The sequence below is a fragment of the Bos mutus genome, chromosome 4 (genome assembly GCF_027580195.1).
Source record: "Bos mutus isolate GX-2022 chromosome 4, NWIPB_WYAK_1.1, whole genome shotgun sequence".
In the NCBI taxonomy this organism is placed as follows: Eukaryota; Metazoa; Chordata; class Mammalia; order Artiodactyla; family Bovidae; genus Bos; species Bos mutus.
In genome coordinates this window covers 22,366,050-22,384,408 of record NC_091620.1, presented here as the reverse complement: position 1 = coordinate 22,384,408, position 18,359 = coordinate 22,366,050, and the positions used below count along the sequence as shown (strand labels likewise).

The following is an 18,359-nucleotide window of genomic DNA, read 5'->3' as shown; positions in this document are numbered from 1 at the left end:
ATGCTACTCCACTCCATTGTTTCTCTTTTGTAAGTTGGTGATTAAAAATACACAAAATTGATTTTTCAGCCCCGTGGCCCCCAGTTCAAAGAACACTAGGCTAAAAGAAAAGAAACATTTGCTTGCCCTAACTTTCAAATTTACAACTAATCACTGTAGATCATCAGTGTTCTTTTATGTATGGGAATGGAAAACAAAAGCCATTCAGGTCTTTGAGAAAGGTTGGTAATACGAAAGGGAGATCAAATAGGGAAAGAAGTGTGTGTGTGTGTGTGTGTGTGTGTGTGTGTGTGTGTGTGTGACAGTGGTGGTGGTGGAAAACTTATATACATGAAAGAACGTTAAGAGTCAAAAATTGATATGTAAAGTATTAAAGCATAAATCAATGGACATGGGTTTGGGTGAACTCCAGGAGTTGGTGATGGACAGGGAGGCCTGGTGTGCTGCGGTTCATGGGGTCGCAAAGAATCAGACATGACTGAGCGACTGAACTGAACTGAAAGCATAAATGCATTATATATAGAGAAATAGATGCAAAAAGAAATTTAATTTGGTTACTTCCAAGAAGTAGGACTGGTGGATGGAAAAGATACAGAAAAAATGAACTGCCATTTTTCAATAAAAGCTTTTTAGTACCCTAATTTTTTTAGCTGTGGACAATATCACTGCAACAGTATTTCAAAATTTAATTATATTGCAGGAAAATTTTGTCATGGGCTTCAACAGCACTCTTTCCCCCACTCTTTTCCCTGTTATGTCACACATGCAGACTCTTACTCTAACTGGCTTTTTCCAAAGCATCTTTCCTGGTTCAACCTATATCCTCTGTCAAATAGTGCCCCTGAGGTAGGACTGCATGGAATTATGTATGTGATACTGCACATACTATTTCAACTATTTTCTGCATTCATTTACAACTTAAACAATCTCAAACCAGGATTTCAAAAGCTGTATTAACCACTGAAAGCATTTAAATGATGGTTAAGACAACAAAGGAAATATTAGGGGAATCAGAGGCACCTTTTCTGTCCTGGTGGTCTCTAAACATGCAGGTGGTTGTATATTTACATTTCTTCTTGGGGTGGGAGATTTTTTCTTTGAACCAGCCTCAGCACATGGCATCTCTCATATACTCATCAAAGTGCCATCTGTTTTTTTTTCCAGAAATATTGGGGAGGACATTAGTTATGAACACGCTGGCAGCCCCGATTCCCGAATACTTTTCTCTTAAGAGACATTAAACATTTTGAAACAGATTTCTTGGAAAACAGCACAACAGCCTCTCCGGCAGCTTTCATGGTATCCTCAGTGGTTATTTTTGTTCCTCCATCTAAAAACAACAGCATAGAAGGAGGAGGAGAACACATGGGCTCCTCCTGGGGCCAGAACTCTTCTTTAAAATTGCCACAAAAAAAAAAAAATCTAGCAACAGCTGTGCCCACTGGAAGACAACATTAACTTGTGTGACCTGCCCAGACTTATCAGAATATGAGGGATCAAGTTGTAACCAGCCTCCTTGCAAACGGTGGCTTGGATTATTTTGCAGGAAAGGACTAAGATGAGTCATCTTCTTTCCTTTCCGTTCCCTGTAGAGACAGGAGCCTTTGGGAGTGTCCCAAATCCTGGATTCAAACTCAGTGCTGAGAATTCTAGGCGAAAGAGTATGGCAGTGCCATCTTGTAAAGTTCCATTAGAGGGGTCATGGATGACAGCTATTGTCACCTGCCCCAGATCAGGGACAGCTCATGGAACTAGGACTAGGCTGGAAATTAGGACAGCTGGTTTGTGCTTCTGCTGTGCACACACTCACTGTGTAACCTAATGTGGAGCCATCCGCGTCTCTACAGCCCCACCTCCTCAGCTGAGCGACAGGAACAATAACAATTGCTCCACCTTCCCCATGGATAATCAGCAAGTCACATTAGATGGCATATGGAAGCGCTTCATGGAAAGCACAGGGTCCTATACAAGAGGGATCATTTAAAAGATTTTTCATACAAATTTTGAGATAATGAAGATTTTTCTCTAGGATTAAGAACAGAGCCCAGATTGCATTTTTTTCATATAGTGTGCAAATAAAGGCAATTGCTGTATATATGCCTCCTCTGCATATAGTCCAGGTGCCTCCCTATTCAGCCCTCTCCCTGTCCCTCAGGGTGAAACTAACCACACTCCCCACTCCCACCAACACAGTATTTTTTCCTTTATGCCCTCTCTCATGACTCCCAGAAAGTCAGCCACCATCTAGTCCAGAGGCTGTCAATTCAGATGACAGAAGGACCAGGTAAGTGATATAAATGCATGAACTAGCCTGGGTGTGGGAAATGTGGCCACACAGAGATGGCCTACACCACCTAAGGAGCCACCATTATGCAGCTCCTAAAATTGCCTGGTCTTCAAGTCTTTCAAGAAAATACAGACCTGGAGTTGTATGAGAAATCTTTGAATGTTGAAAGGTTAACCAACAATTTTTAAATGTTTGAATCATCCTAGGGCCAAATCAGAAGCATTTGTGCATGAGCTGAAGGTTTGCAGCCTTTGATCTAGGCTAACTCCTGTATTTTTACAAGTATAAATCCTCAAGTCCTAGAGAACAGCATAGTATAGCTCACAGACTATGTACTTGGAACCAGTGAAGACCAGGGATCAAATCTCTCATTAGCAGTTAAGTTACCACATGATCATTTGGGTAGGGGTCTTAATTTTGGAACCCCAGTTTCCTCAACTGTGAGAGGGGGTAATTATGCATCCTCCATAAACGTTCTAGAGAAAATGAACAAGATCACAGATAATGCATGAAAATCACCTGGTAGATAATAGGCACTCCGTCTGTGTATGCTCGTGTGTCTAACTCTTTGCGAACTTATGGACTGTCGCCCACCAGGCTCTTCTGTCTGCAGGGATTCTCCAGGCAAGAATACTGGAGTTGGTTGCCATGCCCTCCTCCAGGGGATCTTCCCAACCCAGGGATGGAACCCGTGTTTCCTGCATTGCAAGCAGATTCTTTAGCCACGGAGCCACCAGGGAAGCCCAGGCACTGTGTCTCCTTTTCCAAGGCCAATAAGTTAACGATTATGAAGCAAGAGCCTGTAACTTTTATCTCCTGAATCCACTGGCTCTTTTCCCCACTGTATCCCAGCATTCCTTTACCTGGACAGCTCTCGTTTTCAGAGATGTGAGGCACGATTTGCCTAGGAACTGAGCACAGCAGCAGCACTTTATAGACATCTGCTTTCTGATTCTTTCTTTTCTTAAGCACAAGCCCCACCAACCTGTGTAGGTCTCATTTATTTTTTCTGGAACAAAAGTGACAACCAATGTAAAATGAGACAATAAATCTGTGTTAACATTGCTCTAAATCATAGTAGGCCCCTCCGTGAAACCTGTCCATGAAAAGGCCTGTGAGCCCGAGATCAGCCTCTGATTTGACAGCCTGATGCCTAAGGAATATGTTTTAAAATATAGATTTTATTATTATTCAAATACAGTGAGGCCAACAGATAAAGAGATGATTGCTATTGAAAAGGTAGTTTGTAAAGAAATTTTAAAAAATAGAAGCTTAAAAAATGTTCATCTTTATCCAGAAAATAATCTACAAGAAGATTCAGATTACATATTAATTAGCAGGGAGGTGAATCAAGTTGAAAGAATATGGAACATTATCAACATATTCACTAATAAATAGTGAGTATTTTCTAATGTTTCTATGTCTTATAGTTTCCTAGCTTCTCCAAGTTTTATACTATTGTTATAGTTTGTTCTATGTTATTATTATAATTTTTCTATAACATTTAACAGGTTTCAATAGACAATGAGTACTTAATAAATATGCAATAATGATTATTAATATTAATTAAAGCTGTTGAAAATTTTTAGAAAAGAAAAGGTAGTTTGTAAGTTTCAGTTCCCAAGCACCAAGGTTGGTTGAGAAGCAGAGGAGGAAAATTAGGCCAGAAGCTTTACTGTAGTTTCTGCAGAAAGGAACAGGCAAGGCAAGGAAAGTAGCTTTAGGGGTGGCTAGTTTAAAGAATTTCAGTGGGCTCTGAGGTGTAGAGGTTGTTTCTAGTGGTCTGGTACCTGGTCATGGTGACTAGGGCAGGGGGACAGTGAGGTCCTGAGAGCTCATAAAGGAGGTGTTTGAGGAACTGGCTCTGGTTGGCATATGAAAGTTGTGCTTACAGGCAAGTCCTTTACTATGTCTTGGCTACCCCTGTGAGGAGCAGTCCCTTTCTGGGTCACCAAGGTCCCAGATATCAAAGTATTAGGAATACAGAAAATACAAAGGCATGATTAATACAGAGTATCTTCAAACTAGTAAGTACTGCCCCCTCCACACATCCCTGGAAAGATATCAGAATGTCAAAGAGGAAGTTTCCATAACAGGCTCGCAGAATAAGAAAGAGGGAGGGTGACTAAAATCCTCCACTGGGAAAGGACCCTTGTGTAGGAATAGAAGAAGAGACGGTCAAGGCACCCAGAGAAGAAAGGCAGCAAGACACGCACCCAGGAGCTCAAAGAAAGTTTCCACACGCTGCTAAGAAAAAGAAAGTCTTGAGGGTGGGTGGAGCTCCAGGTAAGCGTGGTCCATGGCCTTAGTCTCTTAACATCTTGGCTACTTTTTCTAAGGTTAAATGAAGCCCCGCTTTCTCTGAGTGGAGAAAATTAAATTTGAATACAGAGAATTCTGCTTGAGTGCATTAACCTTTATCAACCATTTAACCATAATTTCTGGAGCATGAATCCAATGTTAGGCATACTCTGCGACTGTTCCTATAAAGAAGGATCCTTCTCTTCTGGCTCAGGACCAGGCCATCATTCTCAAGCATCCCGAGACAGGGAAAGAAAAATAAAATTCACGGAGTTCTGAAATCTAGTTAAAGAATAGTTGTAGGAGACAACGAAAATAGCAGTCAGGCAGCATAAATCTCCAGAGAATACGAGTTTTCTTCCTGTGACTGGCTGAAAAAACAATTATATTTCTCAATATTCCTCCAACTGAGACTTGGATTCAGCACTTGATAACATACAAATTGCTGGTTTGAGGCTCTTTTTTTCAATTGCACTAGATAGTTAGGAAAGAATGGCTAGGCACACATAGGCAGATCCAAGCTTATACAAAAAAACTTTTAAAAGCAGAATATCAAGGATTTTCAAGACTGGACAACTTTTTACTATTTAAGAAAAAATATTTTTATTTGCAAGAAATGGAAATACAAAAGCATAACAATTTAAATTCATTTTTTTCCGAACTAAATACAAGTATCCTACAAAGCATTTGCTTTTTTTTTTTTGTATTTACTTAACTATGATAAAGAATAAAAAGCCATTAAAAAAAAAACAGCGTGATAATGACAGATAATAGACTCACAATATATTTAGACTTAAACATTACTGGTCTATATAACCTGTTACCAAAGAGAGAAAGCTCAGCCTGTCAGCACAAACATTAAAGCTCATGGTTGATTATAGTCCAGAATCTGTTCAGTATTGTTTAAAAACGGTCACCCACAATTTTGTCAAAGAGTGCTGGTATTTTTCGTAGACTCAGAAAATATTCCGCCTGAAAGGGAGATTTGCTGAACAGTGTAGGCCATGGGTCCATGGTGCAAAAAGTTCATGTTCTCAGTCAGCTGGTGAGCAAGCGAGAGGAACAGAGAAACAGCTAAAATTGCTGGTGTTGCTTTCCCAGGATGCAGAGGCTGCTAGCTGTAACTATAGAGGATGGGATGAACTGAACAGATGAACATCTGCACTATGAGGCAAAAACCCCTCAACTTTGCACAGCGGGGCCAGCCCAGGGAGTAGGAGGCATTGCATTCTCCGCCCAGAGGAACTTCAAAGCTTACAGTGTGCTCACACAGAAAGAGATCTGTTCAACCTAATCCACAAATTGCTGCACCTCCCATATCACTTAGCTGTTTATCATCTCATAATAATTAGTTGCCCTTGTTTTCTCTTTCTATAACATTAAAAGACTTATTTAGTATATGTGTGCATGCTAAGTCACTACAGTCATGTCCGACTCTGTGATCCTATGGACTGTAGCCCACCAGGCTCTTCTACCCAACAGATTCTCCAGGCAAAAATACTAGAGTGGATTGCCATCCCCCCAGCCAACCCTCCAGGGGATCTTCCTGACCCAGGAAATGAACCTATGTCTCTGGCAGCTCCTGCATTGTTGGTGGATTTTTTTACTGCTGAGTCACCAAGGAATCCCTTACTGAGCACCCAGCATTTAGTAAGTGTTCAAGAATTATCATTTTCCTTCCTTCCAGAAACTCAGACATAGCATTCCTGAATTTTCTGTTACCCAAAATGACAACATGAAATATGTCCTGTGGTAGGTGGTACTGACCCTTTGGCCATGGAGACATGGAGCCTGAATCCTCAAAGGTACTGGATTCTTCTGTGCCAAGAAAATGTTCTGCTCTGAGGATTTATAATACCTTGAATCCTGGCTGGCCATTTTCTGATGTAACTGCACCTTGGAAAAATGGGATTTCCTAATGGACGTTACTCTGTTTCTTTTCTCCTGATGTATAGATGTGATCAAGGCTCACTTTTAGGAAACCAGTTTTTGAGCCTTTGGAAGTTTCGTCATCCAAACCCACTTCAATTTAGTACTACCAGGGTGTATACAAAAACTCCCAATGACAAGGTGGCCCTCAGTCATCCTGGATCAAATATAAGGCACATGTAACACACAAATGAGTATCCAAGACAAGGGAGGAATGTATTCTTGTGTGTGTCTATGTGCATCTATGTGTGTGCCCACACAAGGGGTGGGGGAAGGGAGGGAAAGAGAGAGCTGGCACTGGGGCCTTTTGAATAGTTACTGATTAATGAAGCTTCCTCAGGCCCCTTACTCCCCAATATCCACTAGGGCCTCTTGCAACACTCTTTCTTGGGAATGAATGACAACTCAATGAATGAATGGGTGAGTGAATAAAAGAAGAATCTGAATTCTGTCTCTGGCTGCTTCACAGGCCTCTACTCTTTCCCAGAGCTGTCCTCCCAGAGGGTCTTATCCGATCACATGTCTCCTAACTGTCTCAGCTAAAAAGCATTCAAAGAAAACGACCTTGACCAGAGCACTACCTGCTAATGGTTTGTCTGCACTGCAAGCAGGAGAGCTAGTGTCTGGAATAAAGACTGGACTCCACAGAACTGAATTACTGACAAGAGCACTTGGCAGAGAAGGGGGAGGCTACAGCCTTCTCCTCCATCTCCCATTTCCCCACGTTAGCAAGGCCGCACAGATGCTCCATCTCCCCGATGGGAAGCGGGAGGTCTCTGAGCGTGCACCCTGTGCACAGACGACATGTGTGTTCAGAGGAGCTGGCCCTGAGGGGCCTCTGATCCTTGTCTTTTGCTCAGTGTGAGAACACAGAGGAAGGAGACACAAAGTGCAAAAAAAACACAAATTTTTAATAAAACACTTGTGTCAAAAATTCTGGACACTGACTCACTGCCAGAACAAAGGTGAACCAGTTCAACACTCTTGCTCCAAGGACACATGAGAATCACAGCCCTCTCTTGGCATTCAGGCATGAGGAAGGAAAAAACCCCACGGTATTTATGGTTGGTTTGTAAATAAGTTGCACTAAAAGTTGCTTTCACAATCTGCAAATGAGGTCTCTAGATCAAAATCATTTATACTAATAAAAAGGTTATCTAATTTTGCCTATACTGGTGTCAAAACTCATCCCCACCTCCTGCCCAAAAGGACCAACCTAGTTCAGCTGTCAGGTTTTTATATAACACTCTCTTTATGTGAGCTAGGCTCCAGAGTCCTAACACTTCACAGAAATCCTTTCTTAAACTTGGAACTGAGGCCTTTCATTTACAGTAGCCATTTCTAAGTGCAAAGTCCAGAGCTGTGAATAGAACCACGCTGGGGAGTCTGGGTTACTCAGGTCTCACCCAGTGAAAAAAGTATGTGTTCTCTGAACTTTTTACAAGACATCTCCTCCACTAGGCTAATCAAAGAAAGGGAAGAGGAAAACCTGCTGACATGATGGAAAATATATTAGTATATTTATCATGAACATTGATTCTTTATGATTGATGGTTGTGCTAACAGTCTCAAATTTTCCAAACCTGAGGTTCCAAAGCCGAAAGCCTGCCACTATTTAACATCTTCAGGGCTAACCAGGTATTGCTGACTCATCTATGCTATGGGATGGTTCTGGGGGGAAAACAAATCCACTGACGTTGTGAGCTTAACCCTGGAAGAGAAAATGTGCACATTAACTATTTAGAACCAATCTGGTGTTATCCAACTCTTCTGCATCCTCTGGACTCCATTACATTCTCCTTAAGGGGTAACTGTTTAGCTCCTCTTCTTCGCCTGAGCAAGGAGTGGGGAGTGGAGGTCTTTCTCAAAATAGCAGCAACTGGTCCTTGGGTCCCCTTACAATGGCCATTTGAGCCCTCAGGCTGATGTCCTCAGTCTCTAGACATAGATTCAGTTCTGGAAGAATGGCTGCCCAGAGATCAAGCCCTGCTGTTTGGAGGGCTGGAGAGAGTGAGGTCAAGTGAGGAAATAAAATCCTCAAGGCACTAAGGATGGGCCCTAGGAGTTGGTTGTCCTTTGCCTTCTTCCTCTTTACTCAGAAGAAGAGGTTTTCCACTCGGGCTGATCCAGGAGCCTTAAAAACCCGATCTGCTTCCAGTGTGTCAGTGGGTAAGCTGACCCATTCTCACCGACACAGGAAAAGCATCACTTTCTAATCATCCAAATACTAGAGTTAATAGTACCTTCTCACCTTCTTAGCCACCCTTGACCCCACCCCATGGGCTGCCTATGCCTGATAATTACATGACACATTAAAGAGAGGGGTGGGTCAGTACTGGCCCTTGGTTGGCAGACACCAGCCGGACCCAGGAAGGTCTAGAGCAGAAGAGAAGGAGAGAGTAAAGCAGACAGAAACAGAAGGGAACAGGGCATGTACTAGCAACCCTCCTTCCACACGGCGCAGCCTGTCTGGTCTCACCCTTTGCTGGCCAACGGATGGGACAGCGAGAGGCGACCACTGTGATCCTGATCCAGATTTACACAGCGCCAAGAAGAGGAACTTGGCCATCTCCCTGTCGGAACTTTCTCCATCACAGTAGGGAGAGAAAGGAAATCACTGACGGTGAGCCCTGAAGGTACCAGATCTGCTTATGAGTTCATTGTTGTTCAGTCTCTAAGTCGTATCTGATGCTTTGCAACTCCATGGGACTGCAGCACACCAAGCTTCCCTGTCCTTCAGTATCTCCCGGAGTTTGCTCAGACTCATGTCCAATGAGTCCACTGCTTATGAGGTCTCATGGCAAATGTTAATGACGCCAAATTCTGTGGCTGGTATGGAACAGAGGGCCCAGGAGTGGCTTAATTTCTCCTACGTACAGGTTCCAATGACAAAAGAGATGAGAAAATCAGAGACAACAGAGTTCAAACTAAATGTGCTTCAGCTACTTCTAAAAATAAAAAACAAAATGTGAGCAAATTTCTTACACAAAATCTTTTACAAGCTAGGGAAAAACATTTAAGGGGAGCCTTCTACATTATACAATAAAACGTCTATTTCTATTTCTTATTTGTATGAAAGAGGAAAGTTTTGGTTTTTTTTTAAACTACAAAAGTTACTCTTAATCATTAAAAAAAAGAAGTAGGTTGGGGGATTAGGTCGTGTCTCTTTGGGTGAGCTGCAAAGTGGCCAAACCTGACTAGAAAAGGTAAGACAGATACACAAATGTCACCTGCTCTGACCCCAGGAGCAGGCCTCAGGCCCAGCCCTCTGTATGGAGGCAGAAGAGGAAGGGAAAGCAGACGTGTCAGGGGAGGTGGGGAAAACTGGGGTAGCAGGGCTGTCTGAAACGCCTGGGGTCAGGGCTTCCCTGGCATGGGCCCAGGGCAGAAAAAGCACCTGTCCACAGAGCCTCAGACCTGAGCCCTGCTCCTCCTTCTCCTCTGAGTCCATGCTGCAGGAGGACACATGCTTAGGGAGGTTCCCCAACTATAATTAGAAGCCTCCAGCAAAAAAAAAAAAAAAAAGAAGAAAACACAAAACAAAACATGGCCTGGAAGAATGGGGAATCCCAGAGTCCAGGCCGCCCTCTTCGCTCCACAGGCCAACAGAGGACCTTGTGAGCCTGGAGGGGAGGCGTCCGGATGTCTTCAGTGGTCGCCCAGGGAAGCCTCTGCAAGCTAATAAATACTATTTACAAATGGGGAGGAGAAGCCAGGGAGGCAGAACTAGGGGCGTGTGGGGACACAGACTGTGAAATCCTACAAGCAACATGGTGGGGCAGGTTTGCCTGGAGTAGAGAAGCCTGATTCCTTCAGGCATTGCACTTGCGGCCTGAGAGTACGAAAGGGGCGCCTTGCTCCAGCGGAAGGGGCCCTGGGCCGGGGCCCCGGGCAGAGCGGCAGGGGGCGCCCGCGGGGCACCGCAGAGCCAGGCTGAGGAAGGCAGGACGTCAGTCAGTGCTTCGCCAGAGCATCCTGGTATTTTTGTGGGGTCTCGAGTGAACAACAGTCAGCTCTTCTTCAAGGAGGCGGTCACACCCACCCCGGTGAGAATCGGGCCGTATCTTTTTGGCACTGTCGGTAGAAACAAGCCTGCTTGTCCCACCCCGACCGAAGATAATTGCCTATGGCAGTAAGCGAGGGACGGGGCGGGCTCCTCTGCGGGGAGGGACATGGGACCGGGGGAGGTGCTCTCTCACCGCAGGCGGAAATTCCAGGCCGTCCGTCCTCCCATCCAGAGCCAGGACCGCCGGTCCAGGTTTTCGTCCAGATTGGGTGGGCAAAAAGGAAAAGCTTATGACAAAAGGTGGTTTGGAGAGGTAAAGGCTAAGTGAAGAGACAGAGGGAGGTGGTGATAGCCTCTTTAAAAGGTGGCGTTCACTCTTCTGTCGAGTTCTACGACTTTTAGTGTCTCATTCCCCTCCAGGTTGGTGCTGACCCTGCGAAAGCATCAGAAGGAGAAAGAAGTCTCACCATCATGCTTGGCAGGGTGGCACAATCATCCCATGACTGGACTCAGTGGGCTGGCCCACGCACGCCTCTTGTCTTCTTCCCTCCCAGCAGCACTTCTCCGTTCCAAGGTCTCCTGCTACCTGCCTGTCCACCGTCCACATTCCTCCTTTATCCTCATGCCAAAGGAGACATCCCAACCCAAAGGATAAACCTGGTGGTTTGATACTGATTCCTTGTATTTTGCTTAAAATTACTGTATTTATTGAGGATAAATACCCATGCTAAACCCTGGGAAGGAGAAAATAAAAGGATAAAGGCTGATCCTTAGTCTAGAATAAACATTTTTTTAAAAAAAAATTTAGATAAAGATGAAACCTTTATACAGATTAAAAGATTCTAGATGAAGGTTAAAAAAACAAACCCCAAACTATCATGAAATAACAATAAATATAACACAGAAAATAAATACATTATTACATTGTGTAACAGCCTAGAACACCTTGTAGGCCGTCAGAGGAAGGTGATGAGGACTCTGGTATCAGGGAGACATCCCAGAACAAGAGGGATTTCAATGGGGCCTTGAATAGCGGAGAGAAGACTTTTGTCATGAGCCAAGTTACTGAAAGGTTAAGTCTTTTCTGGCTCCCAAGAGTAGTCTTCTCTGGCTTCTACAATTCTCTCTAGGAAATAATAGTAATATCTAACCTTGTAAAGTATTTCAAAGGATTTGTATGTTACACTTACCTAGTTCTTAAAATAATAAGTGCTATAAATGTTAAATATGCATGTAGAATATAAATATATAAAAGTATATATAATTACAAACTTTCCAATGCAGCATTAGGGGAGGAAAGCTAAAAAAATTTGAAACAAAAACTTTCCTACTTGTATTGGAATAGCATTATCTCTAGGAGGCACGAGTTCTGCTAGACCACCAACCACACCACGTACAACCAGGATTGTATGCAGACACTCCTTCCCATGTCATATAGTGTGCTCAGGTACCTCCCCTGCAGGATAACAATCCCCAGCAGTATACAAGTCTTTATGTTTATACAAGGACTCTTCCTCATAACTATCTAAAGGAAACAACTCATGGAGAATTGGAGACAAATATATGTTATTTTCAATAATAGAAACACAAGAACAGTGCCTCTCAAAGTGTCCTGCAGTATTAATATATAACAATCTAAGTATAATTAACGCATGTTTGCATGTGTGCTAAGACACTTCAGTCGTGTCCAACTCTTTGCGACCCCACGGACTGTAGCCCGCCAGGCTCCTCTATCCATGGGATTCTCCAGGCAAGAATACTGGCATGGGTTGCCATGCCCTCCTCCAGGGGACCTTCCTGACCTAGGGATCGAACCTGGGTCTCTTATGTCTCCTGCCCTGTCAGGCAAGTTCTTTACCACTAGCGCCACCTGGGAAGCCCTAATGCATGTTTATTTACATGTAAATCATAAAACTACTTATTGACATTTAACGTGACATATATGTATCTCTAGTTGAAAGGAAGCTTGGAAATGTGCCTTGAGGCAGCATTTATATAGCAAGTACACTGCTGTTACTGGACTGTGTGTTTACTTGTGAGACTCTGAGGAGAGGAAGAAGACAGGGAGGAAGGGAGTCAAGCCCTTTCCCCAATTATTGGGGTCTCCACTGCCAGCTCCCCAGTGGCATAGCAGATACGGGGCCAGCTCTCACCATGTCTCTTCCCCAGTCTCTGCGAGGGCCAGCTGTTGACAGACAATGGACTCTCCAGAGCCCAGGTGCTGGAAATAGGTCCTGAAAAAGCCAAGGGTTGGACCAGGCCAGTGGGAAAGTCTACTCTGCACGTGGCAGTTTGCTGATTCATAACCCACCATTGGGGCCTTAAGAGGAGGCAAACCCGTGTCTGTTTGACTTACATGTGCTGCTGCAGCTCCAACAGCACTGATTTCTCCAGGCTGGTCTCATTTGAGATAATGAAATGGGGAAGATCCACGTCCGGCCTGGACTCCAGCCCTTTTGCCCTGAGCAGAGCAGAGCCTCGGTCCCAGCGTCCCAGCTCCCCAGCTGAGGCGGAACTGGGTGGCTCCTCCAGGGGAGAATGTTCCTCATAGATCAGCAGGTTCCTGGATCTCACTGAGAACAAAGTAAAGTAACAGGTGTTACATCACACCTCCCCCTAGATGCTCAGGGCGGGGAGAAGATGATAATTCACGGGTTCTTGTTGCCCAGGACTTAGGGTGCCAACTGGAGTTGGCTTTCTATAAAGGCTTCAGGATTTCAGAGTTTGGTGTGTTGAAAAATGATACCAATTATAAAGTGCTGGAAGAACAATAGAAGAACAAATACACAGGAAGCAAACTGCCACCCCCACTGCTTTGAAAATAAAACTCCCCTCCAGGCCACCACCACCACCCCCTCACAACCATCTGGAGGAGTCAAATATTTGGAGGTGTCCAGACTCAGCTAAAGTAAGCATCCTCAATGAGTACGTCTTGCACAAGGAGAAGGTACAAGGGCAGAAAACTGTGTTTTCATTTAGAAACTAGAGAGGAGACACAAGGCCAAAGCCATAAATCAAACAATGGAGACACACTCTTGTTTTATAGAATAGTTGCATAGCTAGATGGCTTGGGAGCAATTTTCTACAACATAGAAACTTTGCTCTCATCAACTTTCATTTAAATTTAGAGATATATTCCCTTGGAGGAAAAAAAAAAAAAAGAATTCCCCAGGAGACCACTGAAATTATTTGTTGAAATGCTGGACCTTCTGTCATATACCTGGCAGAGACACACGTACCTCAGATGTTTCAGAACCACAAAATTATGCCTACCCTCAAAATCCAGTACCCCTAATTCCACACTTGTTCTTACTAGTGTATGTATCTATTTCATGATCCCTACATACCATCCCTTTATTTACCACATACTTAAAAGAGATCATTGATCTATAGATGAGACTATCACATCTAACACCCGTGTCTCCAAATTCTCTAAATCTTGGGCATTATATTTTGTAACACGGGCTGATTGTCTCATGTCACTTTACAGATGCTTACTGTGGTAACATCATTTCCACTGAGTGGAATTCCTTTAAACTGTGATGGAAAATTTACGGCTCCCCCACCCCTTCCCTGCAAATGCACATCCCTCCCCACATCAGAACTCAAAAAGAAGGTGTCAGAATCTGCCAGGAACACAGTCTAGAGCAGAAGTCTGAAAGCCATGCACTGTGGAGCTCTAGAGAATTCCCAGTGGTGTCTCAGCCCAGTGTGTGAGGGGCAGAAGGGGAGACCCAACAAGTGGCCTGGGCACCAGACTTCCCATGGCCCTCTTCCTCCCTTCAGTGGGGAAGTTACACTTTTACCACCTTTTAAACATTAGGCTTTCACATGTAAGCAGAAGCTGAGGACACTTCCTGCAAAATCCTGGAGGTCAGAGTGATAACAGCTACTACACACTCAGTAATTTGGGGGCAGATGCTTGTGTTGATGCTATTCAATCAATGTTTTTTATGGGAGAGAGGGAACAGTGACTTTGAATTGTCTCCTCCCAAGGAATGGATATATATATGGATATATATATATATATATATATATATATGCGTTTTTATAGAGAAATGATTTTGAGACCACTGCTCTGTACCCAAGGAGGCTTACGTAGAGCTATTTCAAACCAAATGATTTAATATAGTTCTCCCATCAGAAAAAAAAAAAAAATTAGACTTTCACATAAGACTTCTTTCAGAAAGTTAAGCTTTGAGAAATGAAAGAGAAAAGAAACAAGACACCTCCCCAGCTGCTAAGCGCTGTCTTACCCACGGAGGATGTGTAGGGTTCCTGCAGGGAATGCTGGCTGGGCAGGGCCATCTTGGTGGCAGAAGGATAGGGCCCATAGCCCTGAAAGAAGCTGCCAAATGCTACGGCAAAGCACAGCACCACGACCTGCAGGGTGAGGAGAGAACGTGGGAGCTGTCAATTCCAAGATGCACAGAGCAAACCTGCAGACCTGCAGCTCCTGGGAGGTCTGGAAAGACGACTCTCCTCTGTCAGGCCAGCAGACCGCACCCAGGTCATTCGCTGTCACATCATAGGAGAGAAACAGCCTCGGAGCGAGCTGTGGTTCCTCCAACCCCCAGCACTTGGACATGGCAAGCTGGGGAGAGGCTGGAGCCTGGCGAGTAGGCCGGGTTGGTGACGGTGCTCTTCATTTGGGAAACTCACCATAAGGCATGTGCCAGTCTGCGTGCCGGCCAGCTTGCAGGTGCGAGAAACCTTGCCCATCACCAAAGTCTGAAGCTTCTGCAGCTGCTGCAGGAGAGTTCTGCAAACACAACAAATGAAAACCATGAAGGGCATCTCAGAGAGAGAACGCTTGTCAGTGATCTTCTCCCCAGGCTCCAGGGAGGCTCCTGTGGCTTTGTGTCTGAATCAGAACACAGTACCAAGAAAAAGGTTCCTCTGATGAAGACACAGACACCACTGTCTTCCAGCACCGGACTTGCAGAGCTTATGGGGCTCAGAATCTGCCCCCATGAGAAGCTTGTCCATTCTATGCTGTTCTAAGAGTCACCTCGATGCTCCCAAATCACCCCTGATCATCCTGAGATCTGTTTGTCAGCCACTGAGAAAAAAAAGAAGCAAGAATTGCTTGGGGATGGTGACACAGAAGAACTCGTTTCCCCGAGAGAAGAGAAATACCGAAGAAGATGCAAGAAAGGAGAAAAGCGTGGAGAAGGAGATGCCCAGCGGAGAACAAGTGAAGGGGTGGCCAGCGGCATCACTGAGCAGCAAGTGCTCAGAGAGCAGATCTAAAGAGAAGGCGAGAGACAGAGAGGAAAACAGGAAGGGCAGGGAGGCCAACAGCCACAGGCCCCTCAAGACTGTGGTCCTTGAAGGCTCACAGCACCTCGACAGGCAGAAATGAAGCCCAAATACGAAGGAGCAAAGAAGCCGGCTCAGCTGGACACAGGTTCAGAGCCAGGACCCCAGAAGCCATGCTCTGATGTTTCTCCAGGGAAACACAGAGAGGAGGAGTTAAAAAAAAAAGAGTTCTGCCCCAAATGGGACAACTGCACAGAGCCTTAAAAGGGGAAGGGTTGGGGATAAGAATAGTATGTTCTGTTCTGGGTGACATCAGGTCACAAAAGGAGCAGACAGTGACATTCCTTGCAAATTCTGAACAGTGCAGCCACAGAAAAGGATCTCCCAGCCCGGGCTCCCAAATTACAGCCTTGGGGATGGATTCTGTGTGAGCAGCGTAAAGAGCTGAGGCTGCTCCCTGCCCCCATCCCTCTTCTCCAAGCCCAGGGCCCTTGGCAAAGTGGAGAGATTTTTCAAGCAGATGATTTGTTGAGTCTCAAAGAGTTTCAGAAAATTCATGCTGTGAGGGTGACACGAGAAAGCCAGACAAATTCACTGGAAAACATCAGCAAATCACTCATTGGCAGAAGAATTCCGGGTGTTTGCAGATACTGCAGCCCATTTTGCAGACAAGCAAAATATTCCCAAGTCTGCAGCTTCCCTCAACCTCCCCACCCATGACCAGTACCAATGAAATGAGTTCTCCCAGGTTTAAGCCAGGTAGGGACAGGTTGGCTGTAAGAATGATATTGCTCTAGCTTAAATGGATAAGAGCAGGGCCAGAACTGGAGCCCACAGCACAGGCAGCACAGGCCTTCTGAACTGAACAACCCCTGTGGGGTTCCATCTACATTTTTACCTTGTACAGTGGTCTTGTGTGTGTTTGTGTGTTTAGTTGCTCAGTAGTGTCCAACTCTTTGCGACCTCATGGACTGTAGGTCACCAGGCTCCTCTGTCCATGGGATTCTCCAGTCAAGAATACTGGAGTGGGCTGCCACTCCCTTCTCTAGGGGATCTTCCCCACTCAGGGATCGAACCCAGCTCTCCTACATTGCAGGCAGATTTTTTACTGTGTGAGCCACCAGGGAAGCCCCAACAGTTGTCTTAATGTAAGCAGAACAAAATTCATCCCATTATTTAACATCATTAAATTCTATTAATATGGAGGTCTTTTTAGTCGTAAGTTTTCTTGCTTTATAGTAATCTAGAAGCATAACCAAAAGTAGTATAGACTGGTTTACATTTATATATACTCAAGCAATATGTTCTTTAGAAGAATTCTGTGTGTTACTCAAGGCTGAGTAATACTAATGGTGTGATGACTTTAAATTCTCCTTTAGGGAATTGTGTCATTTGTGACAACATGGGTGAACCTGGAGGTCACTATGCTAAGTGAAATAAGCCGGATAAAGAAAGATAAACACCATATGGAATCACTTACACGTGGAATCTTTAAAAAAAAAAAAAGAGTTGAACTCATAGTAGAAAGTGGTTGCCAGGAGCTGGGGGAATGGGAGACAGGAAGTTTGGTAAAAGGGTACAAATTTTCAGCTCTAAAATAAATAAGGTCTGAGGATCTAGTGCAAAATATGGTGACTACGGGTGATAAGCCCTGGAGGAGTACATAGCAACACACGTCAGTATTCTTGCCAAGATAATGCCATGGACAGAGAAGCCTGGCAGGCTACCATCTATGGGGTTGCAAAGACAGACATGACGGGGTGTGCACGCGTGCGTGTGCACACACACACACATACACACACACAGGATAACACTGTATCATATAATTGAAAATTGCTGAGAGTAGAACTTAAATGTGCTCACCAAAAAATAAAAATAAAACAAGGTAAGTAGGTGAGGTGATAGACGTGGTCATTAACTCAACGTGAGGAATCCTTTCACAATGTATATGCATATCATTATGCTGTACACTTTAAATATCTCACAAATTTACTTGTCAATTATACGTCAGTAAGATAGAAGAAAAATCAGAAGTTTGCAGCTAAAGGATCTTATGATGCAGCAAGTTCCTTTCCTCACGCTTTCTCTCTTCTCCCAAGAACTCCCAAGAGCACCGCCTTCTTGCACGGCTGCCATTTCAAAGCTGAGAGCTGAGTGACCTCTGACACATGCTCCTCCTGGATGAACGTTTCTTCCGGCAGAGCTGACATCTGGCAGGCAGTGGCATGCATTTTATTGACGACTGTCTGTCGTGCCAGCCCCAAAGGCCTCTCTGGGGTCTCCCTGCTATATTTCTGGAAATCCTGGGGGCAGATGCAAAGGCGAGCCCACAGATAAGAGCCACGTTTGACTGCACGGCACAAACCTTTTCTCCCGTATTCTGGCCTCCTCTCATGTACCAGTTAACAGGCTCTTTGTCAGCAGCTACACTACAGAAAGGGGCCTCGCTGTTTCCTTGGTGGCCTGCTGAAGGCCATGTCTGTACCGCCAGCTGCCACTCTTGATGGGCACCCCCAGCTTCCACGGGGCACCCTGCTGCCTGCACTGCAGCACCAAGGTGCTGAAGCTCAGCTG

At 44.7% G+C, this 18,359-nt stretch overlaps 1 protein-coding gene across 2 annotated transcripts in view; it reads right to left on the bottom strand.

Moving 5' to 3' along the window:
• Positions 1-5,156: 5,156 nt before the first annotated feature.
• Positions 5,157-18,359, bottom strand: part of CREB3L2 (cAMP responsive element binding protein 3 like 2) — a 130,429-nt gene continuing 117,226 nt past the window's right edge. The window contains exons 9-13 of one of the 2 annotated variants that reach the window (XM_070369212.1): positions 15,186-15,285; positions 14,780-14,906; positions 12,880-13,096; positions 12,677-12,757; positions 5,157-10,956 (exon numbers count right to left, since the gene is read on the bottom strand). In XM_070369212.1, the coding sequence (XP_070225313.1) occupies positions 10,881-10,956; positions 12,677-12,757; positions 12,880-13,096; positions 14,780-14,906; positions 15,186-15,285 (601 nt within the window). In that variant the 3' untranslated portion in view covers positions 5,157-10,880. The remainder of the gene's footprint in view (positions 10,957-12,676; positions 12,758-12,879; positions 13,097-14,779; positions 14,907-15,185; positions 15,286-18,359) is intronic. The other variant, XM_005897684.3, reaches the window with a different exon arrangement.